We start from the raw sequence: 27,651 nt of genomic DNA on the forward strand, positions 1-27,651 counted from the left end.
CAGGTGCTCAGAACCCCGTCCAGCCTGACCTTGAGTGTCTCCAGGGACACGTTGTTCCTGCTTGTCTTCATTACCCAATTTAACTGTGTCATGGATAGACAAATCCCCACGGCTACAGGTGGAGATCTTCCCCCACCCAAAGGAGCACTGAACTCCGGAGGCATCTTTAGTCCTGAGCAGACAAACATCAGCAGCACTGTGCAGAGATGTGGATACGGCCCATCCGGGAGAGCTACAGATGTGCTCCTGTGTACCCCAAAGCCCACAGGTGGTTGGGGCTGGAAGTGTCCCTGGGCCCTCCGGTCCCTCAGCATCATGGACAGAGGCTTTGGGGATCCCCAGGAAGACACACAGCAACGTGGGCACATCACCTTCTATCCTAATTTCTACTTTCTTACTTTGCCCTGAGTCTGAGGGTAACGCCACGCTTCACCACTCCCCACGAGCCCTCTGCCTGCTATTTTCCAGCAGTAGAATTAAACCCTGCCTTGGGATCCCATATAAATAAAGACCAGGAATGAGCAGACCCATTCCTTATCAGGTCCCTCTCTCAAAGCTGGTGCAGCTCTCAGGTGCCCACCTTGCACCACCCACCTGCACTGTTCCATGAGCATCCCCAGCCAACGCACCTCGTGCTGAGCGCACTTCGCTATCAACTTTCTGCTATTGAGCAAGAGGTTTCTAATTAGCTACGTGGTACAGAAGGTGTATGGGCTGCAGGTGCAGCACCAATTTGTGCAGCTCAGCAGAGAAAGACCAACTGGGAACCAAAAAAAAATCATGTAGTTTGAGCCTAATGAGCACTATTAATCCCAAAAGTTTCTTCATCCTCATGCACTTGTGAACGAGCACAGGGATCTTTTCCACTGGTAAGACAAATGTAGATGGAAGGACATGCCTCATTTCCAGGGCTTTATTACTCATTTATGGAGGTTTCACCCTCACTTGTCTCTCCCTGACAATGCTGAAGCCCTCTTGGGTTCACTCCTCACCACAAATGGGCTTTTCTGGGAATTTTCCAAGCAGGAAGCAAGATGTGTTGATCTCACAGCCCTGTCTCCGTGCTTGCTGACTGTCTTCCTCAAAATAAAGGATGAGTTTAAGGTTCCAAGAACAGTACAATGTGCAGCCCTACCAGGCATGACCATCTACATACCAAGCCCACACTGTCAAGCTGTTATCTATGCCCCTTGCCATGCACTCCCCATGTCCTCTCCCAGTGATATGATTGACCCCCAGGTTCCAGCTTGCAGTGCTCCCAGACTGATGCCTCATTCCCAGGAGGAGCACTGCCTCAGTTTCCCCCAGTGGAATCCCTCTCCCAAACGCTAACAACCGAAGAGGGGCGATCCCCGCAGCCCGCCCCCCCCAACCACCTCCTTCTCCAGGGAGGGAAGGGGAAGGCGGTGCTGCTGCTGAATAATTGAAGAATTCGGTGCTGGAGGAGGAGGGGGTGTGCATCGCGTTTGTGCCTCGGAGCACAGCTGGGAGCGCGGTGAGCATTGCACCGAGCTCTGCACCGAGCTTTGCACCGAGCTTTGCACCGAGCATTGCACCGAGCATTGCACTGAGCTTTGCACTGAGCATCACCCTCAGCGTTGCACGGATCCCCACGCATTGCCCCACACCATGGCTCTGCAGCTGCAGCTCCGCACCGTCTCCGGCCTCCGCGGCAGAGCGGATCGCATCGCCAAAGCGGCTTTCCGAGGTACGGGGAGAGGGCAGTGGTGGAGGGGGGGGTCCCGAGATGGGCTGTGCCTCATGTTCCCCAATGGCTGCACTTAGGAAGGGAAGAGGTGTGAGCCCTCACTGCCCTGGGGAGAGCGGGCTGAACCCCACTTTGGGATGCTCCCTCGCTACGCCACCCGATGTTCCCATCCCTGTTCTCCTCCCGCACAGAGAATTGCTGTCACTGTCAGTCTGGGCAGGGTGACACAAAACTTCAGAACAGCGCTTCCTTCCCCTGCGCTGGAATGTTTTGCCTGGCAGCCTGCTGCCATCAGCCGCTGGGCAAACAGGGTGCTTAGGTTCATGCATAGAGCAGAGATCACCTCTGTATGCTGTTGGGGATGCTTCTCCCTCTGCTCATCCTAAGCACCCATGGGATTCGTGACCAGGACACTCAATGTCACCATCAAACCCAGACTGAGAAGAGAAGCTCTCAATGATCAGACCCAGCTGGGCTGGATCCTGAGGTTGTAGCTGGCAAAACCTCAGGGGGAGCAATCCCTGGTTCTGGTGTGAAGCTGGGACAGGACCTTGTGTGGGGCTTCCCTGCCCTGCTGTAGGGCAGGGACTGGGATGATCGCTCTGGGGTGATACCAAAGTTGTACAGTCTTTATGGGAAGGTATTTTTTTCTGAAACACCAAGGATTTTGTGTGTGTTACTAGTAGTGAGGCAGGAACAAGGATTTACCCATCAGCTAGAGCCTGTGCCTCATTCCTGGGCCAGGTGTTGCATTTGTATCACATGGGGGGAAGGAGCTCAGAGTGCAGCAGCAATACGGTCTTTTTGTCAGGCTGGTCTGCTCCTTGGTATTTAGTGCTTACTTGTGTTCAGCATCTCTGTGGCTCAGCCTTTTTTTTCCCCTTGTCCCTTAATCATTTGGGAGCAAGAGCATAGCTGCTGTGAAGCTGTTGTGCTTTTGGTCCTGTTGGTTTTGCCCAGATTGGCTGTGGAATCTCTTCCTTGGGGGTCTCACAGCTGCTGGGCACCCTGCCCTGCATGGCCCTGCTGGGGGTGGAAGGGGACCAGAGGGACCCAGCAATCTCACCATATCGGGGTCCTGGTGTTCTTTGACCTCAGTGCCAGACTCAGAGGAGCATCCCAACATGGACACTTAGTTTTTGGGCTGAAGTCTTGTGGGAAGAATCTCTTGCTTTTCTCCAGTGACTCTAGAGACACCCCTTTAGAACAGTCCCACAACTGGAGCAAGGTGTCTTCCACCAGCCCATCCTGGTGCAAGTCATTTCTGGTCCCCAGCTATCTCAGCCAGGTGTACCTTCTTCAATCCCCCTGTATTGCATCTCTGAGCAAAACCACAATCCCTCCACACAGAACACAGCAACTAGTGGGTCTTGCAGAAGGCATTTGCAGAGCAACACTGTGCTGGAGCATAGCAGTGCTCTTCTTCTAGTGCTCCTTGCAGCCAGTATCCAACCCCAAGCATCCAGGGCTCTCCTCCCACCATGGCATGGGACTTGGCTCACTGGGCACCCAAGAGACACAGTGCCAAGGGCCACCTGCACCTGGGAGGTTGGGATGTCTTATCCAAAGTATTTTGTCTGTGAGCTGCTTAACTCTTCTTAGGAGACATGGGGCTGGTTTGGAACTTCACTGATTCACAAGGCACTGATCACTTCCCAGCAGGTTCTCCAGGCTGTACAGCCCCACATCTCCTGCTCTTGCAGCTTCCCAGCTCTGGGCTCTGCAGTTGAAATCACTCACATCTGGGTGAAATTGGGCTTTTTTTCCTTGCTCTGCAGGCTGCTGTTAGGGTAAGAGTGAGAACATATCCAGGGTCTTCAGTAGAAAGAAGTGTGATGGGGATGGGAAGGCTGGTAGGGTCCTCTGATGAAATGTCTTCATCCTCCTCATTTCATGGGGGCCAGTTCCTCTTTCCCAGTGAGATCTGAGCTCGTTCATGGCTGCTGTTGGATAATAGCTCATCGGCTCCAGGCACTATCCAGGGGCTGCTGCACCCATGGCTGGATTCCCCAGGGCTGGAGGTGCCCTACTAATTCTCGCCATGCACCAGAGGCTGTCTTGCTCCTAGCATAGTTTTTGCTCTGAGACTCAGTGCACTTAGACACCAGGGCTAAGGTGCTGCTTATCCCCATAGCCAAGAACATTTGTTATCATGCGGCTGATGGCCCCATTCCTGGTCCTGCAGGTGGAGCTGAGTGGCATGAGTCCTGCAAGAAACCACTGCATTGATAGCAGGGAGCAGGGAACCATAGAATCATTACGGTTGGAAAAGACCTCACAGATCACCAGGTCCAACCCCAGCCCACCCACCGTGCCCACTACCCACATCCCTCAGTGCCACATCCCCACAGTTCTGAAACACCTCCAGGTTTGGTGACCCCATCACCTCCCTGGGCAGCTGTGCCACTGCATCACCGTTCTTTCTGAGAAGAAACTGTTCATAATATACAACCCAAAGGTGTTTGGGACACACGCACACCTTCAGGGGTTGCTTCATCCAGCTCTGTGCTGCACGGGGCAGAAGGTCTGCCAGCACCTGGAGAAGAGATCTTTTGCTCTTTGTACGATGATTAAAATAAAAAGGGCTCAGCCAAGGGGACTGGGCACTCCCTACAATGAGCCAAGCAATCACGATACTTCAATCTGTAGCAACATAAAACTTGATCCCATAGGAGTAAGTGGTGTCCCAGACTCTGTGTGCCTTGGTTAAGGGTTGCCTGTGCTCTCCTGAGCACCAACAACTGCTCAGCAGTGTTTTTTATTACCTAGGAGACAGCATTCCTTTCCAAAAGGAAAAAGCCTCAATTTGTTTCAGCGAGAGACTATCAGAATTTCTATAACTTTCCCTTCTGCACTGTTGTGAAGTAGATTCTAACCACAAATACTGATATCCTGTGGGGGATGCTCCATGGGGAAGCAAATGTCAGCATCCCAAAGGACAGCACAGATGCGGGGCAGCTTCCCCCATTCACTTTGCCACAACCAACCTGCTCCTCCTCTCCTCCTGCAGGGCTCTCCTTCTACACCCGAGTGCTGGAAAACTGTGAGGACGAGGCCAGGTTTGATGAGGTAAGAGTGGCAGTGTTTTCCTCCTGCTCCATCTCACACATGTGATTTCCTTTGCCATGCTTCTCCATACACATATTCTCATTCTCCCTATGGAGCAGAGGGATTCCCAAAGCAGCAGTAGCACTGTGCAAGCACAGTGGGATAAAAGCAGTTCTGGGCAAAGATCTCAAGGTTAGGTGTGCTGACATCACCTTTATGTGCTCCAGCACTTCTCTGGTGGGTGCCCAATGGGTCTCTTGAACCAAACCTTCCTTGGCTGGGATGGGAGGGGTGTCGTTGTGGTGTGGCCCTGCTTCACTTCCCATGGTGGCAGTGATCCAGGCAGTGTGATTCTGCTTTATTCCTGAACAACAACCTGTGTTGTCGACACTGAGAAGTGCTGTGCTTGCAGATCCCTTGCCTGAGGGGGAAAAAGCCCTTCACATCCCAAATCCTGGTGTTGGGTGCCTGCAGGCTGATGGATCAGCATCCAGCTCCCAGTGTTGGGCTTGGGAAGGGAAAGAGAAGGGATTGGGCTTAAAAGAAGGAATTGCAGCCCCCTGCTCTGCGTAGTTTCAAAATGCAGCCTTGCTTTTTGTCATCACCAAGAACATAATCCAGAGAAGATTGAAATAAGGGCACCCACACAAGCAGGGAATAGAGAATCTATGAAGAAGTCACATTCAAAATGGAAATACGTACTTAAAAGAGAACTGGTGTTTCCTTTGATTATTTTGTGTTTCACACAGAACTTAACCTATTCCCAGAGGTGGGAACAGAGGATCCTAAAAGGAACAGGAAGACTTTTAAGCTGTTTATCACTTTCTAAAGCTTTTTTTGCCCTAAGAAAACAAGCCCTGATGCTGGGTGTGGGAGGTGCCTGCAGTGCGACCACCTGGGGACGTGCACTGGTGGAGCTGGCAGCCCTTTGTGACTGAAATGGGGCTGCAATGGTCAGCCACCCCTTGCCTGGATGTGATGAGGTGTGTGCAGCCATTCCATATAGCATTCAGGTGCCTAAATGTGTGCCAAATGCTGCTGAGCATGCAGGTCCCAGTGTGGCACCCGTGGGGATGCTCCCCAGGGGATCCAATGTGGTCTGTGTTAGGAAGGGCAAACCTCCACTTCAGGGCTCCTGTTTCCAGCTGGGAGCTCAGTCAAACCTGCAGGATCAGCTGTAGGTGCTGGGATGAGACAATCAAGACATTCAAAGTGTAACCCCCATGAAACCACTCATTTGGTGGTGAATGGAGTTCCATACAGCTGGCAGCCGGTCATGAGTGATCAGCACCGGGACCAGCCCTGTGTAATATCTTTTTTGGTGATCTGGATGAGGGGATTGAAAGCACCCTCAGTAAGACTGCCATTAACATCAAGCTGGCAGAAAGCATTGATCTGCCTGGTCCTGTAATGGGACAAGAGGTGATGGCCTCAAGTTGTAGCAGGGGAGGTACAGGTTGGATATTAGGAACAATTTCTTCTCCAAAAGAGCAGTGATGCAGTGGCACAGCTGCCCAGGGAGGTGGTGGGGTCACCAAACCTGGAGGTGTTCCAGAACCGTGGGGATGTGGCACTGAGGGATGTGGGCAGTGGGCACGGTGAGGTGGGTTGGTGTTGGACTGGGTGATCTGTGAGCTCTTTTCCAACTGTGATGCTTCTATCACTCTATGATAAGCACCCACTGGGATCTTCTACAGGGAAACACCGAGCCATCACCTTCCAGCCACTGCTTAACATTCAGGAGAAGCCACTACCAGGCAGAATTTGGGCTGCCCCAGTGGTTTTCATTTGTTTGTTTTCACTCTATTTCTTTTGCAATTATCTTTATTCGTTGCTTAATGAATTATGCAGAACCTGTGCCTCTACAGAGACTGGGGAAGAGAATCTGCTGGCTGTTCCAGAGGGTGAATGCAGTGCTTTGGTTGTTCAGCACAGTCAGGAACAGTTGTATCATATCCTGTGTGCACCCTGACTTGTTTCTGCTCCAAGGGAAAATGGGAAAGGCAGAGACCTCTGATGATGGTGCTGTGCTATGCTATCTACGACTGGCTTCCGTATGCTCTTCCTTGCCTAAATTCAGTTTCTCCTAAAGGAACTAGGACAGGCTCACTGCCATGACCAAGAAAGCTGAGACCCATTGCTGCAGTCTTGACCTGAACTTCTGCAAATGTCCCTGAGTAACCAGTCTGAGAGGCAGCAGGCAGGGCAAGCACGCAGCCAAAGCTCCCGGGGCTGCAGGAAAGGGAGACCTGCTTTGCAGAGATGCCCTTTCCCAGCTCCTTTGAAGCAGACTCGCAGGAAGCATCTGGCTTCTGCATTCTGCAAAGGCATTTCTCTGCCTCTGCCTCTGTCTTTTTTTTTTTTTTTCCCCTTCATTAATAAAAATGACCCAGTAAACACTACTGGCTTAGCTTTGCAAAGGGCTTTTAATAAGACTCTTAATAATAAAACCAGCAAGGAGAATTAACAGCCAGCCAGGCAGCATCCTAAAGGGACATCATTGACTCACAGAATGCATGAATCCTGGGATGTTTGGGGCTGGAGGCACCACCGGGTCCCTCTGGTCACTCCCCTGCCCTACAGGGTCACCCAGAGCAGCCCAGCACCTTGGGCAGGAGCTGCCCTCATCACCTGATGCAGCACAAGACATCATGCACCTCCTTGGCATCAGTGGCACATCACTGGCTCGTGTCACATTGGTATGCATTGGCACCTCCAGCTCCTTCTCTCCCAGATTCTTGTGGATCGCTGTAGCTCCCAGCCCCCCTTTGGGGATGTGAAACCTGTGTGGAAACCACATGGGTGAGAAGCAGATGGGGAAGGGGCAATGGCAGCTTGTCCTGGCAGCCCACTGCAACCTACATCCACATTCATCACGGCAGTGTCTGGTGGCTCGAGATCTTGTTCTCCATTTTCTCTGGCTCCCTTCAGCCTTACATCCAGCTGAAGTCTACGTTAGACTTAGAGCACAGCATCCTCAGGGGATCAATGGACAAGGTTTATTGCAGGATATCCTAGGGCATGGGATGTCTGTAAGATGGAGGGGAGCAGGACTGACACCCCAACCCACTGGGAATGGTTTTCCATGCACTGGAGGAGTTGGAGACCAGTTCTCAGCCTGGGGATATGAGTGACGTTCATAATCTTGGTGGTGGATTTGCGGGAATTCTGGACAAATCTCAGAGAAGAGTGCTCTCTTTTAACCGGAGTAATTGTCTGAATTGGTGTCCAGAAACTACAGGAAAGCTGTGACCCCCTGAAGGGGAAATGTCAGCATGCTTCTTTCCCCAGATTGCAGGGAAAATTCTGCAGATTGCGTGAGTGGCTGCAGATAGGTGGCCCTCCCTGCACTGCTTCTCCTCCTGAGGCTGCAGACCTCTTCCAGCACACAGAGCACGGTGTGCATCAGGCCACAAATAATGCCAGAAAGAAGGAACACGGCAGATTGTAGCTCATCCCTGAGGTTTGCTGTTCTCCCCATTGTGGGGCTTTGGCATTTGCTTGCTGGCAGCAGTGTGAACATAACCAAATGAGCTTCGTGGTGTGGAAGGCACTCAGCAAAGCTCAGTTGGGGATGCTGGGAGCCTTTCTAGGTCACTGCGTTTTCCAAGTGACTTTATTTGTTGTTCTGCTGCCTGACAAACCTCTGAAACCAAGGGGGAAGTTGACGATCTGTTATTTCTTTCCCTTGTCCTGGCAGCCCTACCTGAGCTGTGGGATCTGTTCACTGGTCACAGAGTTTAACTTGGCTATAAAACCCAGAGGACAAGGGACAGCCTTATCCCAGCTGCAGCCCAGTAGCAGGAAGCAGGGACTCACCCACTGCATTCATAACTGAAGCAGGGATGCTTGTTTGTTCCAATTCCTCCCCAAAATATGTTCTGAGGACAATCACAGAATCACTGAGGTTGGAAAAGACCACTAAGACAACAAAGTCCAACCCCAGCCCATCCCCACCCCGACCACTGACCGTGTCCCTAAACAGAATCATAGAACCACTAAGCTAGGAAGAGACCACGTAGATCACCAAGCCCAACCCCTGCCCGTTCCACCTTGCCCACTGACCATGTCCCTCAGAGACACATCTCCAGGTCCTTTACTTCCAGGGATGGTGACCCAACAACCTCCTGAGCAGTCTGTGCCAATGCTTTTTCTGAGATGAATTTTTTCCAATAATAACTTCCTTCATGCCCTTCTCTTGAGTGGTAAAGAGCCTGTGTATGGACCAGGGTTTATTTTTCCAGCAGAGTGTGTCTGTGCTGCAAACACAATTCCCAAAGTGTGACTGCGTACAAAGTGACATCTCTACTGCAAGGCCATTTCTAGTTTTCTATTTCTGGATAATTTTTTTTCCCATTTGTTTCTTTGACTCACTGCAGAAAACATAAAAGGGAAAAAATAAGCTTCAAAAACGGTAGTCAGCATATTTCTAAAGAGTCACAAATGTCTTCCTGTGAAGTTGCTTGACAAGCACTTTCCTTTTAAGGCTCTGAATGCAGACAACACAGGTCCCACTGCCTCAGCACCCAGGACACCGTGTCCCTATGCAGCCACATATCCATCCATCATGGCACCAAGCAGTTTGGTCTGAGGTTTGCTTGTCTATGGGATGCTGCAAGGGATCTAGGACTTAGGGAAGCAAAGGAAGCTCAGGTGGTTTGGCCTGGCAGAGTGATTTCTTGGCTTGGGGACGGAAAAAAAGACACATACGCACACACACACGCACACACACAAAATTAAAATTAAAAAAAAAATAGGGAGAAATTGAACCTAAACACACACACACAAAAAGAATCCCAAATATACATACATCTGACACCAGGACACATGTTTAGCAAGATCCCTCTAAGACAGTCCTGTCTGTCTTCTGAAAGAAGAAGGGTTGGTTGAGGTCTTGCCATCGTCCCCTCAGCTCTACCCTCACTGCCTCCAGAGCAGCTCCTCAAAACCACCCTGACATCTCCCTCCTGTCCTTTCTCCACAGACCTTCCGCTGGCCAGTTGCAAGCAACATCGACAGGAATGAGATCTTGGAGATCCAAGTCTTCAACTACAGCAAAGTCTTCACCAATAGGTGAGAACAGCTCTGCCCTTTCCTCCCACCATCCCTGGGCTTGCTCTTGGTTGAGCTGGATCCACGTCTCTGTTCAGTTGGGGGATCGGAGTGGGAGGAAGACGCCGGCGGTGTCTCCTGGGTTGGCAGGTGGTGTGTAGGGCAAGCATGCTAAATATACAAAAGTAAAAACCAAATGAAGAAACAAGACCAACAAACAGAGAAAAAAAAAAAAGCTACCTACCTTTGTCTTGATTTAAACAGGAGCTTGATTAGCAGGAGGAGAGCTGCAAAAACTCCATTGTCAATGTTCCACTGACTTGGAGGAGGAAGGCAAGGAGATGGCTTGCATGGAGTAAAGCCATACATGGAAGCCTGGGGTCTGAGGGCAAATTCCAGCTCTGCTTCACTTTTCGTGTTCCATCCATGCAGTAGTGGTTTCTCTTTGGACAGACACTCCTTTGATGCTTTCCTCAATGTCCTGCCCCCCTACTGTGACCAAGCAGACATCTTTCCCTGGCTAATGCCATTGCAACATAGTGCAAAACGTTTACTCCAGCCTAGGGACAGATGGCGTGCAGGGACACACCCTCCCTCCATCCACAACAGTCTGAGGCTGCATGCCTTCATCACTCAGCAGAATTGAATGAAGATTTGCCAACTGAATCAGATGGCTTTTCCTTAGCAAACTGCACTTCAGGGCATACCTCATTTACCTCCTGGACAACATTTCTGCATGCTGTGCACACACAGGAGCAGTCTTCTTTTTCTCAAAACCTGAAAAAAGAATATCCACTTGAAAGATGCACTAAAAGGTAGAAAATGGAGTATCTGTGTCTGCAAAAAAAGAACTGCCACTATTCCTCCATGGGAAATGGAATAGCCAGGGTATGCAGGAATATGCAGGGTGTGGTTGGAGCTGAGCAAGCAACCACTTGGGTAATTCTTTCTACCTCCGAGGTTACCAAATCCTCTTAACAATCTCCAGCTACCCAACTCAAATATCCTGTAAGTGAAACCAAGTGACTTTTTTGCTTTGCTGAGCTGTATATACAAACAGGTTGGCTACCTCAGCCTGCCAAGAGCCACTCTCACTCCTAGGGTGACCTTCTATTGTATCATTCTCATCTCTTTGGTTATGTTCCTCTTTTGACTCATTTGGGCCTGGGCTGCACACACCTGATCAACCCTACCTTCTGTAGCAATTGGTGGTACAGGCTGTGGCTGTGTCCTGGGGTGCTGGATGGGCTTGAAGTGCCCAGGATGAATTCTGCATGTCTTTATCTTCCACTGAGACCTCATCCAACCTAGATGGCTCTACAACTCTATGATTCTGAATACCAGGAAAAATTTCTTCTCTGAAAGAGCAGTGATGCAGTGGCACAGCTGCCCAGGGAAGTGGTGGGGTCACCGTCCCTGCAGGTGTTTCAGAACCGTGGGGATGTGGCACTGAGGGACGTGGGCAGTGGGCATGGGCTGGCTGGGGTTGGACCTGGTTATCTGAGTCTCTGGGTGAGTCTCTGCTCCCTGCTCCTGGGCTGCAGGCAGTGTTGGAGTAAAAGTGTTGCAGGTTGTGTTGGTTGGAGTGTTTTTGGCCCTTTGGTTTGGCTAAGGCACATCCCGAGGTCCTTGTGCCTCCTCTGCTCCCTGGTGATTGACTGCTCTCAGTCTTCACATCACTTCAAAACCTATTGCAAGTTGTTTTTACACTGCAGTCAGTGATGTAGTAGACATATCTTGAACAGCAAAACTGTACCATGGCTCTGTCATTCAATGGTGACTTTCAACAGATGCCCTATTTTTAGAATTTCCCCATTAATCTTCCCTTGTTAGTGTGCAGGCAATAATGCTATAAGAACCTACTCCTTGCACACAGCTACCCAACAAATGGGCTCAAAAGGAGCAAACCAAGCTCGTTCTCAAGGCTCTATCTCCTCATGAATCTACCTAGAATGCTATTGATTGTGCTCTGGTGTTCAACTGCTTTTCATTGAACACTCTATGAGCATTGCTATGATTTTCCTAGGACTGCTGCCAGGTTAGCCCAGCTCTCTTCATTCACCCTGTAAGAACACTTTGCTGTGCTGGGATTTCTTTATTATTCCAACTTCATTAAAAAATGCTACCAGTGAATCAGAGGCTGCCAGTTGTGTTGTGGTGATTACCCACAAACTGCCCCTGGCTTGGAACAACGCATAGAAATATTTATCCAGTGTGTTTCCCTGCTTTTCGTTGTTACAGGCTGGAACTGCAGCTCCTGTTTCTGGAGAGCATATGCCTTCAGAAGCGGAGTTCCTCCTCCCCAGCAACTCTGGGGCCAGGCACCGGCTGGAGGATGCTCTTGTCGTGTTGATGACTCAGGGCAGGACACTGGGAGCATTCTGCCATCAGCCATAAAGGCACAGGGCTGATGTCAGAGAGATGTAGATCATCCCCAGATCCCCACTGAAGCTTTCCAGTGCTTTTTAATTACCTGCTCCATCTCTCTCTGCTAAATTAAGAAGCAACTCAGGTTAGGAACAGTTTCCTCGTGCTGGCATTTACAGACAGAGGTAAGATGATCCCAGAAACATCCCTGCAGCAACGAGATGCATGAGGAGCAATTGGTCCCTGTAGCCCAGTCCAGGAGAGGAGTGCCATGCTGGCAGCACAGGTGGAAAGGGACACTCGTCACAGATTTTTTGCAGCTGTTTTCAATTATTACTTCAGCATGCTGAATAATGAATGCTTTTTTTTTTTTTTTTTTTTTTTTTTTTTCCATAAGAAAGATATGGTGCTGTTGGAGAGGGTCTGGAGGAGGCCATGAGGATGCTCAGAGGGCTGGGGCACCTCTCCTGTGGGGACAGGCTAAGAAATGAGGGCCTTCTTCCTGGAGAAAAGAAGTCTCTGGGGAGACCTTACTGCAGCCTTTCAGTACCTAAAGGGGCTGCAGGAAAGATGGGAAGGATTATTTATCAGGGGATTCAGTGATAGGCAAGAAATTATTCAGTATGAGGGCGGTGAGGCTCTGGCATATGTTGCCCAAGAGCTGTGGGTGCCTCATCCCTGGCAGTGCTCTAGGCTTCCGCCAAGATGTCATAAATTTAAAATGAGGACTCACAAAATGGCTGACCATTGGCCAAATAACCCATTATTATGGGTAATTATGAGGGTGAATTTGTTCTTCAGAACACTACCAAATCAGTGCGTATCCTCAGCCATCAGCTAATGACTGTGATGAAATACTGTGTCATGGGCTCATGCAAATGACCTTTAAGGGTCCCTTCCAACTCAAATGATTCTAAATGGGAACAACTGCCCAAGTTTATTTTCCTTTGAAAACAGTGGTAAGCCAAATCCCAAAAGGAGTTTCACTTTCTCTTTGCAGTACAAGTAGCTATGGGAATGAGGGCTCAGCTCAGAGCTGATGCATGTGTCCAGTGCCCTTTGGGAATCCAGTCTCAGGAAGGAACACATCTCCTGTAGATCCCAAGTTGTATCTTCCAGCCTGCACTTGTCTCAGGCACCCATGGACAGCTGCATGGCATGACGAGTAGGTAATGGAGTGGAACCCACAGCAAACTTTGCCCCAGGGCCACATTCTTTGGGCTCAGGAAATGGAGAATTGGCCGAAGGATGGGCTGGGAAGGCTGAAATTCCTTGAGGCAGAAGACAACCAGGAGCCCAAAGGAGACAGTGATAGTAGAGCCCTAGCCCAGCGCTACAGGCTGCCTAATGATGGAGGAAGGAATTTGTTTTGGATATGAGCACCAGTGTCTGGAATCAGCCTGCAAAAGAATTATCCACGTCAGAAATATAAAGGTGTTAGACAGAGATTATGTTCATACCCACAGCATTTCTCCTCCTGGCTGAGAGATGCACACACCACCACATCGTTGCCAAGACACAGCCATGGGTACTACTGCAATACCCAGCCAAAGCACCCAGCACTGTTCAAGCCCTGGAATATGGTGCTGGGCACCTCCCTCAAGGGAAATCTGGCAATACACATTACAAAAATAATTAAGCCCTCAGTTTACAAGTGCCATAACTGCAGCATAGCATTTCATAGAAATGAGTTGGAGGAGGACAGACAGACAAAAGTCTTGGAGAAAAGGGAGAGGAGTGGGAAGAAGCAGTGCCCTAGCTCTAGGGTTTGGAAAGGTGAGCCACGGTGAATAATTAACATGCAGCTGATTAGCACTATTTATCAAAGCTCCAGATAAAGGCATGACACCTGATGCAGATCCACCGTGAATAATGGAGGGGATCTGGTGCTGAGTCGTGGCTGTGTGGCTCATTGCCTTCCTTTTGTCTATTGCCTCAGTGGCCATCACCGTGAAGCTAATTAGATGGTAAGATAATCCTCTTCTGGCCCTGGTGCCCATGGAGGAGATGTGGGCTGGGACAGTCACTGTCCCTGGGAGATGTTCCCCAGGGCAGTACATGTCTGAGTGCCCAAAGGAAGGAGTAAAGCATGGAGGTGGGGAGATAGCTCATAAGGACACCTTGAACAAGGCATGCTACCCATCACTCCAGCACAGAAATGTATCTCCAGCCATGGCTGGCAGCAATTTCTTCAGGAAAAGTATGTAAAGAACCTACTGATTTCTGTGGTGGCCCAAGGACATTTCCTTTGGGTGCTTCTTCTCCGTCCCTAAGCTGTCCCCTTCTCTTCTTCAGCCAGCACTACCCAACGTTCAATGGGAGCCATCTTCTCAGGAGCCAAATAGGCTGAGCAGAAGCAGGGTGCTCCACGTCAAGCTTTGCCACGCAGATTGGGTCAGTGCACCTCTACAGCCACCACGGTGGATGGAGCAGTTAATTACAGACCTACAAATTTCCAGTTTCTGCCCCAAGACCTTGGCCAGGCTGGGAAACTCTCCCAGCCAAGATGAACCAAATTGCTTTGGTGCAGGTGGATAACAGGCAGTGCCACATTCTGATGGAAGTTAAATTACTGGTGCCTCTTGGCAACCTGAAATGCTGCACAAAAAAGGGAAAGACCAATAATGATGAGTTTTACCTGAGATGCTTCATCTGATGCCATGCATCCCATTCTGGAAAACAGGTGGTAAAGCCAAAAACCTGATGACCTGATTGGAAGTAGTGAGTTCATACAGGGGCCCATTTATCTCTGTCTTCTCCCTTCTGGTCCCCTGGGGAGAACTGAAAAAAATACCTCTGAGATGGGTGTGACAGTTCATAGCATGTGGTCCTACAGCGAAGGGCCCTAGGAGATGGATGCACAGGAGAAGAGCGTGTGATACGGGGCCACACATTCTCCCCATCCCTAGAATGAGGACGTCCCCTCAGGATGAAGAAAGATGCACAACACCAAATATCTTTTGCTCTGAGGAGGTTCGTTTTCCTCCCTGCTGGGCATATGTCACCATTTTCCTCTCCAGGGTGAGAAGCAGTAACTGGATCTGGCCAAGGGCGGGCAGCCACCTTACAGAGCTGCCTGCTGCCTGTTGGGCAATACCGGGGTGGGTGCACAGATAACATCCCTGAGAGAAAACCGATCTGCAGAGAGCAGTCAGGAGCTGGCTCCCCTTACCTGATGGGGAGACAAAGAGGCTAATAGCAAGGTCTTTCAGTAAAGCATCGAGCTCAGCAGCTCAAAAATAGAGCTTTGTTTTTTTCTTTTGTGCTCCAGCTTCTCCAGTAATCCAGATATCTGCAGAGTTCACTTTCAGGCCAGCGCTTGGAAGGCAGGGGCTGGGGAGGTGGGCATGGCGGGAACTGGGTTTGCAAAGCAACAGGAGTCACAGTTGCTCTGTTGGGACCTTCCTGCTGCCAAATATAGCAGAGGTAGTGCTTGGAGCATCATCAGTGGGACAGGGGCTTCAGTGCCCCCAAGTCTTTTCCCTCTCAGTGTGGGATGCCCTGGGTGAGCAGTGCCTCTGCATCAAGATGTTATTATGGTGCAGAGAATTGTGAAAAGGGAGCAAACTACCCCTCCTCAGATGGAACTGAGTATGCTTTTAACCCAGACAGAAGGTTTGCATAACGTCAGAGTGCATTGGCCCCTTGCTTAGTTTGATTTTACTCCAGTTTATAACAGCTTCTTTGAGCTCCTTTCAAATTTTCATACATAATTAAGGTCTCCAGACTTTGTTACTTTGATGTCCAGATGGGGAAATTTCTTGGAGGGAATCTTATGCCAGGCTTAGTAACTGAGAACAACCCAGTAACCTTGACTGTTCCAGCACCATTAAGACATTTTCCTATTTCAATCTCTGAAGGCCGCTTTCCAGTGCAATTATAGGCTGCTCCTGCATCAAGCCATTGGTTGTAGGAGCCCTCTGGTCCTATGTTACAACTGTGTTGTAAGATCAAGCTGTGCATGTCCCTGCTCATTGCAGGGGAGTTGGATTAGATGACCTTCAAAGCTCCCTTCCAACTCTAAGGATTCTATGATTCGAGGCAGAGTAACAACAAAGTGGTTCTTCAGACACGGTGGACTGTGGATGATCTCTCAAGATCTTGTGGATACCAAAAGTTTACAGGTCTGATACTGAATCTGACATTTTCGTGGTTGAAAAATCTACCCGAGTTTCTTGAACACCTGCATACCCGTGGGGTGTGCCCTAAGGTGGACATCTGACATAAGCCAGAAGATCTGTGCTCTGGAAGAGTGGGTTCGATGAACCGAGGCCCTTCCTGATGTGTCTGAGTTATCATTACGAAAAGATCGTTCTTCCTGAGAGCCCTGGCTCCCCATCCAGCCTGACCCACAAGCTGCACTCCTCCTTTTCACGCTTTTTCCTTTGGTATTAAATCAGTGCTTTCTATCCTGCCCATTTTCCATCACCCTTCGTGGACTGAGGGATTACTGACTTCTGAAGAAGGCCTTCATCCAACCTCTTGGACCGGTGTCACCAGGGGCAGGAACCTGGAAGGACAGAAGAAGTTTCAGAGATGCAAGCTCATCAGCTGAGATGCTGTGGAGATGTGGGCTCAGCCGCCCCGCCAGCAATACCATGTGATACAACTTGCCCATTTTTGCAAGGCAAGACTGGCACAGGAAAAAGAGCGGGATTGATGTTTGGCTCCACATAAAATGGTGCTTTGCAGCCTTTCGAACACTTTGCATTTTGTAATGCCAGAAGTTCAGGTTGCTCTGAATGAAACCCTGGAGGGGTTTGTGTTTGGGTGCTTTCAAGAGGAGACCTTCCTTAAGTTCAGAAGTCAATTTTAAAAAAAGACCAGAACCTCCCACAGGTATTTTCTTCCCAGCACAGACACATCTAAGGCAGCTGGGACAGATTTCCCTCATGCTGGGACCATCTCCATTTGAGTTCAGGAGCTAACAGCAAACTGCAGGGCAGATCCACGTAGGTGGGATGGATCCTTCCCAGAAGAGGTTTTGACTTGCATCTGGGATTTGATTTGTGTTTTTCAATTGCTCACCACATTTTCGTTCATTGAGTAATGCCAGCTTTGAAGAAAGGGTCCTTGAAGATTCCTCAGCCTCACATTTTAGTTTTAAAAGCACATAGAGCCCAGGTGAGCTTCCAACCAACCCCAAAAAGGCCAGAGCTGAGGGAGGTGATGGGGTCACTGTCACTGGAGTTGTTCCAGAACAGTAGGGATGTGGCACTGAGGGACGTGGTCAGTGGGCATGGTGGAATGGGATAGGGATTGGGTTTGGTAATCTTGGAGGTCTTCTCCAACCTGAATGACCATAATGCTGATAGAGGCAAACCAGTTGCCCTTCTGGCTGATATGAATCTTGAACCAGCCTGAAGAGCCTTTTTCACTGTACAGCCAACTGCAGCTTCATCAGTAATCATCCAGCTCTTCAGCCAAAGCTTCCCAAATCACTCAGCTCATTACCATCCCTTTCTCACCCAGCCTTTGTGGCTGGCAAGTCAGAGATGACAGTTGTGAGTGTACACAACTGTTATTATTTTTGCAATGTCTGGATAACTTGGTGAAATCTAGGACAATCCAGCTGTTCCATCTCAGCAGCCTCCAGATATTAAAGATACTTCAGTGAATTAATTTTTTTCCCAAGCAAACTGCTGCCAAAAATTCTCGTTAAATACAAATGGATTTTTTATTCACAGACAGGCAGACAGGTGGAATAGCATAACGAGTGCCAGTCAGCCCTGTCTTTTTGAAATGCATCCTGTCAGGAACTAATTTGGGATGAGGTTAAAGACCTGGTTGCTAAAAGTGACAGTGGTAATGTGGATGCACTCAGACTTCTGCACAGTGTTTGATGTGGTGGCAACACAATATTTTGATTAAGAAATGAAAAGTCTGCAAAACTTGTCATGGTGGGTGCTGGAGCTGTCGCACACATGGTAAGATCCCAGCAGCAATTGGAGGTGGGAAGCTGGCATCAGCAGAGCCCTACAGAACCAAATCTTGTCATTGAACCATAGAAACACAGAATGGCCTGGGTTGAAAAGGACCACAATGCTCATCCAGTTTTAACCCCCTGCTATGTGCAGGGTCACCAACCAGCAGACCAGGCTGCCCAGAGCCACAACCAGCCTGGACGTCCACATGCAGAGGGAGCACTAACAGCACTGTCTGGGCTGTCAGGAAGGGGAAAGATACATCCAAGGAGGCTGGTATGGAGCTGTTGCAGTTGCTGAGTATGCTGGAAATGAGCGCTATGTGCACTGCAGGAGGTGGGAATAGGTGTGCACATGGGATGACTCAGAGATGCTTACACGAGTGTGGTTGCTTGTTGAACCAGTGATGTTGTGTCTGGGAGTTCTTGGTTTTAGGGCTTTTTGTTGTTGTTTTGGTTTGTTTTTCTACCTTTGTGTTTGGCGCTGGGAAAAAAAAAAGGGCGTTTAGTTTCAGAGCCTACATCTTCCTAGAATCATAGAATCATTAAAGGTTGGAAAAGATCTTCAGCATTCCTTATCTCGACTGTCCACCTACCACCAATACCGCCCACGAAGGATGCTGAGAAACTGGGGTTGTCCAGAGAGAAGCAGCAAGATTGAAATCAGAGCAGAGCTGCCTCTCCTGAAGTCACCAACAGCTCTCTCTGGCCTATTGGGCAGGAACATAGAAGGTGGTCTAATCACAGAAAAACAAATGGTAATTTGCTGGCCACCACCTTGGAGATGACACAGGTCTACCATCTTGCTTTAATGCTGCTGCCCTTGCTTTGAGGGAGAGGGAACTTCAGCACTGGTAATGCCTGACAGGGTTCAGCATCCCCCAAAACGCTGTCTGTCCCAAGCTGCACTGGGCACACAGAGGGTCTCATGAAAAGGTGGCACATGCCACAAGTCCAAAGAGCAAAGCATGGCATGCTGTGGGGCGTGCAGAAGTCTCAGACCTCCCTGATCCATGGCTCTAAGCACAGAACCAGCTGGGCTGGGTCTGAAACTGAAGAAGTTTCTATAGTCTGATAAAATTACGAGTGACCCAGAAAAACTCCCTCACTCTTTCCATGAGCAGAAATGCAAGGGGAGGGAGCAGGGCTCTCGATGAATTATGAAACACTCGGAAGTGAAAGGCTGTGCAGACAAGTGCTGAATATTTCATTCCCTCTTTCTGGGCTCTTGCCTGCAGGAGATGTGGGCTGGGAGGGGCTCAAGGAAGGAAGGCATCACCCCAAACCTCACACCATGCATCTTTCTGGTAATTTCACACATACAAGATGACCTCAGGTCTGTGAGCAGAGCTGGGTAGTGCAGAGGCACGTCTCACAAGAGCTTGCAAAGATGTGTGAAGAAAGTGTTGAAAGGGCCAACATCTCACTTCTGAGGAGGCAGGAGCAGATGCTCATTGCCTGTTTTCATGGTTCAGATATTGCAGCAGGGGAAAACTGTCAAAGAGCCAGAACTGGTGCTGAGATTCCTGCTTTTATCCAGTCCTGCTGCAGTAACAGCACGCGATTATGAGCGCATATGGGCAGCATGTGCTTTTGACTGTAGCTCAGCTGAGAGAGCGGCAAAGTGCCGGAGGTGAACGTGATGCTCTTCCAAACTGTGGGCATAGAATCACAGAATTATAGGACTATAGAACATCCTGAATTGGAAGGGACTTACAGGGATCGTTGAGCCCAACCCCTGGCTCCACATGGACCACCCAACCTAAACCTTACATCCGAGAGCACTGATCCAATGCACCCTGAGCTCCTTCATCTCAGGGCTCTGCCCACTGCCTTGGGAGCTGAGACATGCCCACCACCCTCTGGGGCAGAGCTTTTCCCTATCCCCCACCTGATCCTCCCCTGACATAGCTCTGGAATCTGTCCACGCCACAAGCATGCTGCAGATGGTTTCTGACCTCATGCCACAAATCCTTGTGATGCTGGAAGTGGGGATGATTATGTCCAGAGACTGTATCCTCATCCCCTGCATTACAGAGCTCACATTTCACATGTGAGCATGACATTCAGACATGTCAGCTGAAGTATGTCTGGCCAGTGACCCAGACAGGCTGAGAGGAACATGATGAAGTTCAACAGGGGTAAGCGTAGAGCCCTGCTTCTGGGGAGGAATAACAGCACACATTAGTACAGGTAAAGGGCTGAGCTGATGGAGGGGAGTTCTGCAGGGAAGGACCTGGGGGTTCTAATCAACCAATGGTTGACCAGCAATTGACTAACAGTTGATCAAAGGTTGAACATAAGACAGCAGTGTGCCCTGGTGGACAAGAAAGCCAATGGGACCCTGAAGTGCATTGCACAGGGCATGGCCAGCAGGGCAAGGGAGGTTCTCCTCCTCTCTGCTCTGCACTGAGGAGGCCACATCTGGAGCACTGAGCCCAGTGCTGGGCTCCTCAGTTCAAAGAGGACAGGGAACTGCTGAAGAGAGCCCAGGGGAGGGCTGCAGAAATGGTGGGGGCCTGGAGCATCTCCTGATGGGGAATGAAGACTGAAGAGAAGGCTGAGAGGGGATCTGATCGATGTTTATCAATATCTAAAGGGTGGGTGTCAAGTGTATGGGGTCAGGCTCTTTTCAGTGGTGTGCAGTGACAGAACAAGGGGCAGTGGGTGCAAACTGGAATACAGGAACTTCCATACGAACATGACAAAGAACTTCTTTCCTGTAAGAATGCCAGAGCACTGGAACAGGCCGATCAAAGAGGTGATGGAGTCTCCTTCTCTGGAGACATTAAAACTCATGCTTTAGTGTGTTATCTGTTCTAGGGAACCTACTTTAATGGAAGGATGGACTGGTGGATCTGCAGAGGTCCCTTCCAACCTCTATGGTTTTGTGATTCTGTTTGCTCTTCTTAACCTCTTTCCCCTACAGCACAGCAGGAGGGCTGTGTGTGAAATGCCCCCCGGAGACATTTGCTTCCTGTTAGAGTCTGGGATTCTTTTCCTCCTCTCTTTCCTATGCACTTTGACAGGGTCGGATCCAGATGCCTCTAGGGAGTGATGCTGTCCAAGCACATTGCTGCTACTGTGTCCTAAAGCCTTGAGACTGCAGATTGCTGCAGCTCCCACAACAGCTACACCAAGGACCAAGTCCAAAGGCACTGTTGGTGTGAGGAGATGACAAAGTATGAGATGGTCAGTGCCACTAACTGAACCCATCACCAACACCATACCTTAACTGACTCTTGGCTGGAGTTTGCAGCCTACAGAGAGAAGTGGATATTTGTTCACCTGAAGAAGTATCAAGAAGCAATAGGCACAGTCTGTGACTTGGGAGATTCAGGTTGGAAGCTGGGAAAATTTCCTTCCCTAAGAGGTTGAGACAGACTCAACAGGTGAACAAAGAGCTGGGGGATCTGCAGCCCCCCAGGTTTGGTTGGAGAAAGCCAATGACCATCTTCAACCAGCACCAGTGGTGTCCACGCTCAGAGTAGAAAGTCTTTTCCACACAGCAGGTCTGAGCCAAACACAGCAGTCCCTGAACTAAAAGCTCAGTGTCCTGCTGTGAGATGCCTTCAGAAAAACTGCAGCCCAAGACTGGTTTGCTGCTGGAGCAGCAGGTGTGAGCCCCATGCTGAAGGGGATTTCAGATGGAAAATATATGTTCAGCTGGTGTAAACTGAGCGCAGACTTGTTCCCACCCCCCTGCAAGGTAGCTTGAAACCACTTTAGAGCACTTTCCACAGCTTAAATGGAAAGTTGAAATACCCCAAGCTGTGGTGCTGCAATTGCAGTGTTATCTTGCCTCCAGCATTATCCTGAGGATGCTAAAGAGGAATGTGGAGGCAGCCTGAGCTCAAGGCAGGTTCTGTGGAGATTAGGCTGCTTCCAGGCAGCTTCAGCTCATTTTGCATTTCCCACTATACTGGTAAGGGGTGTTCCCACCTACAGACACATCTTCTGGGTCCACAGTGATCTAAGAAGAGCAGAGAAGCCACCACCACTGCACCTGAGAGTTGTGCAGCATTTCCAAGGGGCTGATGATACTCCCCCTGGGTAGGCCACGTGGTGAGTGGTGTGTGATGGAACAACAAGACACAGTCCTATTTCTGGTCAGACACCTTGGGACTCCAGGTGGGTCCATCTCCAAAGTCAGTGCAGACACAGCACCAAAGCTGGGGTTACATGGGGGCTGGGAGAAGATCCCTCCATACACCGATGCATGTTGTAGGCAGTTCCCATCTCCCTCTTTGATATCACATCCTGATAAATCAGCAAAAAAATCCCCAAAAATTTGCTTAACCAGCATCTGTTTTTATTTTTGTTTTTGCCAGAGTAGAGCACTGCAGGAACATTTGCATGCCATCAAACATCTTTGCTATCATCAGTCTCATAGCACTGGAGGTGACATGCAAGGCCAGCGGTGTAAAGCAATGCCACATTGCATATTTCAGGGCTTTCTCCACACTGGGTGTCTCTTGATTCACAGCTGGCTCTTTGCTCAGGCTGACTTAGCTGAGCCTGGGAAGATCCCTCTGGTGCAACACCAGAACACAGAGAACATAAAGTCGCAGTTCTCTGACAAGCCATGAGCCAGCAGATAAGTAATGGCTTTTATTAGAGGGCTCTCCATGGTATCTACTGTGGGTTTTGATTTAATGAACGTGGCTGCTTTTAGTGCACACTGTGCTGCCCTCACTGGCTGCGAGAGCAGCGGAGAACAGAGAGCCCAGGTAAGATTTGCAAGGAGCAATGAAATGCCTTCAGCCTGCTCATCCTGCAGGAGTTTGGGTGGTGATCAGATGCCTGGGGAGAAACAGCCATGGTGGTTTGGAGGTGTTGTGTGCTCTCACCTCAGCCTTAGCATTTGTTGCAGCCCACAGTGGAAGTCAGCATATCCATCAAGCACGAGAGTAGAAACAAATTCGGAAAGAAGAAATAGCGTAACAAACCCTTGATCCATACTTGCTGTGGATGTCTCCCCTGAGATGTGGTCCCAGCTCAGGTGAGGCTGTCACCTACTGCAGGAGGTGCAACAACAACATGGGGACTGAGTTTGGTGTGCCTCATGCACAACAGACCACAGAAATAACAATGATATTATGGGATCAAATCAAAGGACCACTGGATAGTTCAGATTTGAAGACTCTTCTGGAGTTCTCTAGTTCAGTCTCATGCTCCAAACAAGGTCAGCATCACCTGCAGCAGGTTGATCAGCTTTTTATCCAGTTCGGTCTTGGAAAAAGTAGGATGGCGACAACACAGCTTCTCTGGGCCCTGCTGCACTGCTTGAGGGTACACAGCAGGCTGGGACATCCAGATAGGAAATCCATGAGGACATCCAGCAGGGTGGCACAACCAGATGGGATGTCCAGTTTGGGTTCCCTTAGTTGTACCCTAGTAATTTAAGGCTGATTGTTCTCAACGTTTCCTTTTCTTTTTATCCCAGCAGCACTGCCTCCAAAAACGGCTTCTCCTCTGCCTATCTCTTTAATTAGAATCCTTGGCGTTGCATCTCCTGTCTAGCTCCTCAAAAGGCCAACACTTTGCAACATAACCAACTAACTAACTAACTAAATAAACAAAGCAACCCAAACAACCACACACGGTGTGGTGGCTCTTGGCCATCAAAGTGCTTTCCCACCGAAAATGAACTCTGCTGGCTGCTCAGTGCACCTCACCTGACTTTTCTTTGTTTCGTAGACTTATCGGCACTTTCCGGATGGTCCTGCAAAAGGTGGTGGAGGAAGGACACGTGGAGGTGATGGATACGCTCATAGATGACAATAATTCGGCCATCCAGGTAGGTTGCAAGGACTAACTGGCCACAGCTGCCTTTCAGAATTGGTCCATCTGTCCATCTGCCTCTCTGCCAGCCCTTTCTATGGGAACAGCCAATCCTGTGTTGTGCACCCGAATGCCCAAATCCTCACCTTCATCCCATTACTCTTGGTGTAAAGGTCAGTGGCTCTGCAGGTGCAAAGGATTTTCTCCAGAAGCAAAATGAGAACAAATCCCCCTTTTCCCCCTTAGCCTGCACACAGACGTGCAGTTGCTTGCACACAGCTCAAAAATAACCTGAAAATGTCCTGTCGCCAGTGACCCAGTCTGGATCTGCACCCTTCATCCAGTTCCCCAAACTAAGGGATAGAATCCCCACCGGCAGCTTCGTGCTGCATAACTCAGCACATTTCAGGGCTGTTTAATGCATCTCATAGGAGCTGTTTCCCATGGAGACTGCATTTTATAACTTAGAAATACAGTGACTTTTGGTCTTGTGCATCAAAAACCATGGTGTTTTGACTAGAGACAGAAACTTAGCCTCCTTCCTCTGCTAGACACAATGCTTTCCTATCCCTTTATAAGCAGCTTTCTAGGCTCAGCATTAAGATGTGCAATTGCATGTAGCACTTTAATTGTATAACCCTTGTGTTAATGACAAGCAATTAGCAATAAAAAGACCAATGGTTTCATTAGCAGGAGGCACAAGCTGGCTTGTTCTGTGAGAGTAAAGGGAATAAAAGCAGAAGGAAACCAGTCCTAAGGAGGGAGAAGAAAATGGAGAAAGCACAGACTGAGGATGTGATGATGATTTCAGGACTTGAGAGGTCACCTTCTGATATTTCCCTGTTTTTTCCTGAAGTCCATGCAAACGTCCAAAGGAGGAAAACCCCTTGTATTCAAGACCGCTCAGTATCACAGGGGGTGATAGGAAGAACCAGCAGATGGAAATTAAATCTGGGCAATGTCTTGATGTTGAAAACTATGACATTTTAGGACAAGCTAACTTAGGACACTGGGTGGTTGGAGTGGATGATCTTTCAGGTCTTTTCCAACCTTGGTGATTCTATGATTCTATGACTGAGGAGGTCCCAGCATTGCCTGGTACCTTGGAGCCTGGCTGGGCACTTACTGGGTACATCCCTTACAGACGAAGGGAGGTGATTTGCTATCCTTCACCTCTTTACAAGCCAAGAGCATCTAACTGGAGGCACCTGCAGGACAAACAATCTTCCCTAGCCCATGGCTGAACATGCTCACCAACTCCCCTCTGAGTACCCGATGTCTACATTCCCTCTGCATTTTTTTTTTTAATTGGTATCTGTAGAATGCTCTGGAAAATATAAATGCTGAGCGTTGTGTATTGCTATGGATCAGGACAGTGTTGGCAAGGCAGATGTGACAGGAAGACAGATGAGATGACGAACCCCCCCTATCTTCTGCAGATCGCAAGCCATGTGCATTCACACACACAAATCTTGGGTTGCAGGAACTTGCTTTGGGCAGAAATGCCACGTCCCTTTATTTTCCCTTCATTTCTGGGACATCTTAGCTCCAAGTCTCCCCTGCTGAAATGAGAGCCAGGAGGTGAAAGTGTGTGTTTGCATTTGGGGCTTTCGGCTGGATTTCAGTGCCTTCTCCCATTCAGTCTCCATAGCAACTTCAGGGGCACAGAGACAAATGAGCCTCACAAATTCCCTCCCCAAACACTGCTGCCAGGCATTGCTCCAGCCAGGGGATGAATTCAAACAGAGGGAGCCCTGAGGACAGAATCCAGAGGGCAACGCCTGGGATGTTTGCTTGGAGAATGATGGTGGAAACGTAACAGTGGGCATATGGAATGACACTGAGTTCTTGGAGACCCCCACCATGACCACATCTTCAACTCAGAAGAACAGGAGGCTGAAAAATGATGGGATGTTTTAAGGAGGCGGAGGTGGGCAGAAAGCAATTTCCAGGCACAGCTTCGTCTTTCTGCAATCAAACACAATGGAAGGGTTGAAAAATGTTTTTTCTTTTTTCTTTGCTGACTGCAAAGCATTGCTGGCAGCTTCCAGCTGGCCTTAATAATATTATTGACTTGTCCTAGCAAAGGGCTAAAAAGACCAAAGAATTGTGGAGCCAGGAGGAATTTCATATTGGTGTAATCAGGCCTTCAACAAGAGAGCTTCTGGGACAACTCAGAACTCATTATTATTGTCTCATCAGGTGGGGGAAAAATAAAAATAAAGAAAAATAACACAAAAATGATACTTGGAAATCCAGTGTCAGAGGAATCCAACAGCACTTCAATGAATCATTTCTGAGTAATTTTCCTTATTGTCACAACTCCGAGTTTTCTTCACGGTGTGGATTTCTCTCAGTTTCAGCTTACACCTACTATTTTCCCTTTCAGTTAGTGATGACTTGAATAAAGTCAGCACAGCCCAAAACAAAATCACGCGTTTTATTGCACTGACAGTTTCTCGTTTCTTTTCATGAATTCCTCCAGACCACCTCCCATGTTTTCCAGCCTTTCATCCTCCCTCTGACAAGCTGAGGTTGGAGGCATTCAGGATGCTGTACCTCCTCTGAAAAACAGAGATGAGAAAAGGAAGATTTTCTGCAAAAAACAAACAAACAAACAAATGAAAAATACCATCCAAGCAACCCTTGAGTCGCAGAGCTGGAAAGGAGCATCTCACACACCTTCCCCAGGGCAGAACCCATTGCTGTCAAGGCATTTCTCCCTAAGGTGTCTCTCACCTCTTCCTTAAAGACCCTGCATCCATCCCCCTTTTCCCTGCAAATGAGTCTGGTGCTGAATTCTTCCTTTGGCAAGGAACGTCTTGTCCTTGTGTCTAAAATTGATTGCTTTGGCATTCAATCTAACCTGCAGCTTAGAACAGAGGTGGGGAATGGTTTTTGGTTTTATTTGCTTTAATATTTGTAGCTGTAGATGTTTGCCTTTCAAAATGTGCGTGTTGTTAGTAGAGATAATTTTCTGATTGTTTTGACCAATGCAGTGATTTTAGAAGAACTTTGGACACTAGGACAGATATGGCTGTTTGCAGCAAGATGAACTCTCACATACTTGACTGGGCTTTAAATGTTGGGGTCTTGTCTTGGAAAAACTGTTCAAGATCTCTAAACCAGGCAGCAGCCTGGTGCAAACTGTGGCCGGGTAAGAGGGAAATGAGCATGGGTGATGCAACACCAAGAGAAACCACCAATACAACATGACCTTCATCTGCCGATGGTGAAGAGACTTGGGGAATTGAGGCAGAGAGGTCAAACCAGATAAGGCAACAGCTCCTCCTGCCTTCCAGGTACTGCAGGACCTGCCTTCCTCCCTGCATTGCCCTTGTGGGATGATCCTTCCTTCTTCGTGTCTTGCAGACCAGCATCTCCATAGAGATCAGGTACCAGGCTCTGGATGGGACAGTGGGCACGTGGAATGACAAGGAATTCCTGGAGACTCCCAGTGTGCACTCAGAAGGGGACGGCAGGTACCCTCTGGAGACAGACAGCCTCCTCTCCGGCCATCGGCAGAGCACAGACGGGTCTGTGGGCAAATCCAACCAGCAGTCCACAGAGAGAAGCTTCAGGAGGTAACGTGAAAACCAGTGCACGAAGGCGTGTGGGAGCAGCAGGGCTGGGGAGGGCTTGGCTTGGCACCAAGGGACAGCACTGCCCCAGCACCTGTGTAGCTCCACATCTGAGGAGCACCGCATCCCACAGCCATCAGGAGATCCAAGACACAGCTCAGGGTGAGAATGGCTTGTAGGGGTCCACC

General features: G+C 49.2%; 1 protein-coding gene across 1 annotated transcript; it reads left to right on the forward strand.

Moving 5' to 3' along the window:
* Nucleotides 1-1,629: 1,629 nt before the first annotated feature.
* Nucleotides 1,630-27,651, forward strand: LOC146545114 (otoferlin-like). Its single transcript, XM_085218450.1, has 5 exons — nucleotides 1,630-1,708; nucleotides 4,719-4,777; nucleotides 9,741-9,829; nucleotides 23,799-23,898; nucleotides 27,255-27,651. Exons 1-5 carry the CDS (start codon nucleotides 1,630-1,632, stop codon nucleotides 27,468-27,470), a joined length of 543 nt encoding a protein of 180 aa, XP_085074576.1. The 3' UTR covers nucleotides 27,471-27,651.

The sequence above is a fragment of the Meleagris gallopavo genome, chromosome 2, assembly GCF_905368555.1.
Source record: "Meleagris gallopavo chromosome 2, MGAL_WU_HG_1.1, whole genome shotgun sequence".
In the NCBI taxonomy this organism is placed as follows: Eukaryota; Metazoa; Chordata; class Aves; order Galliformes; family Phasianidae; genus Meleagris; species Meleagris gallopavo.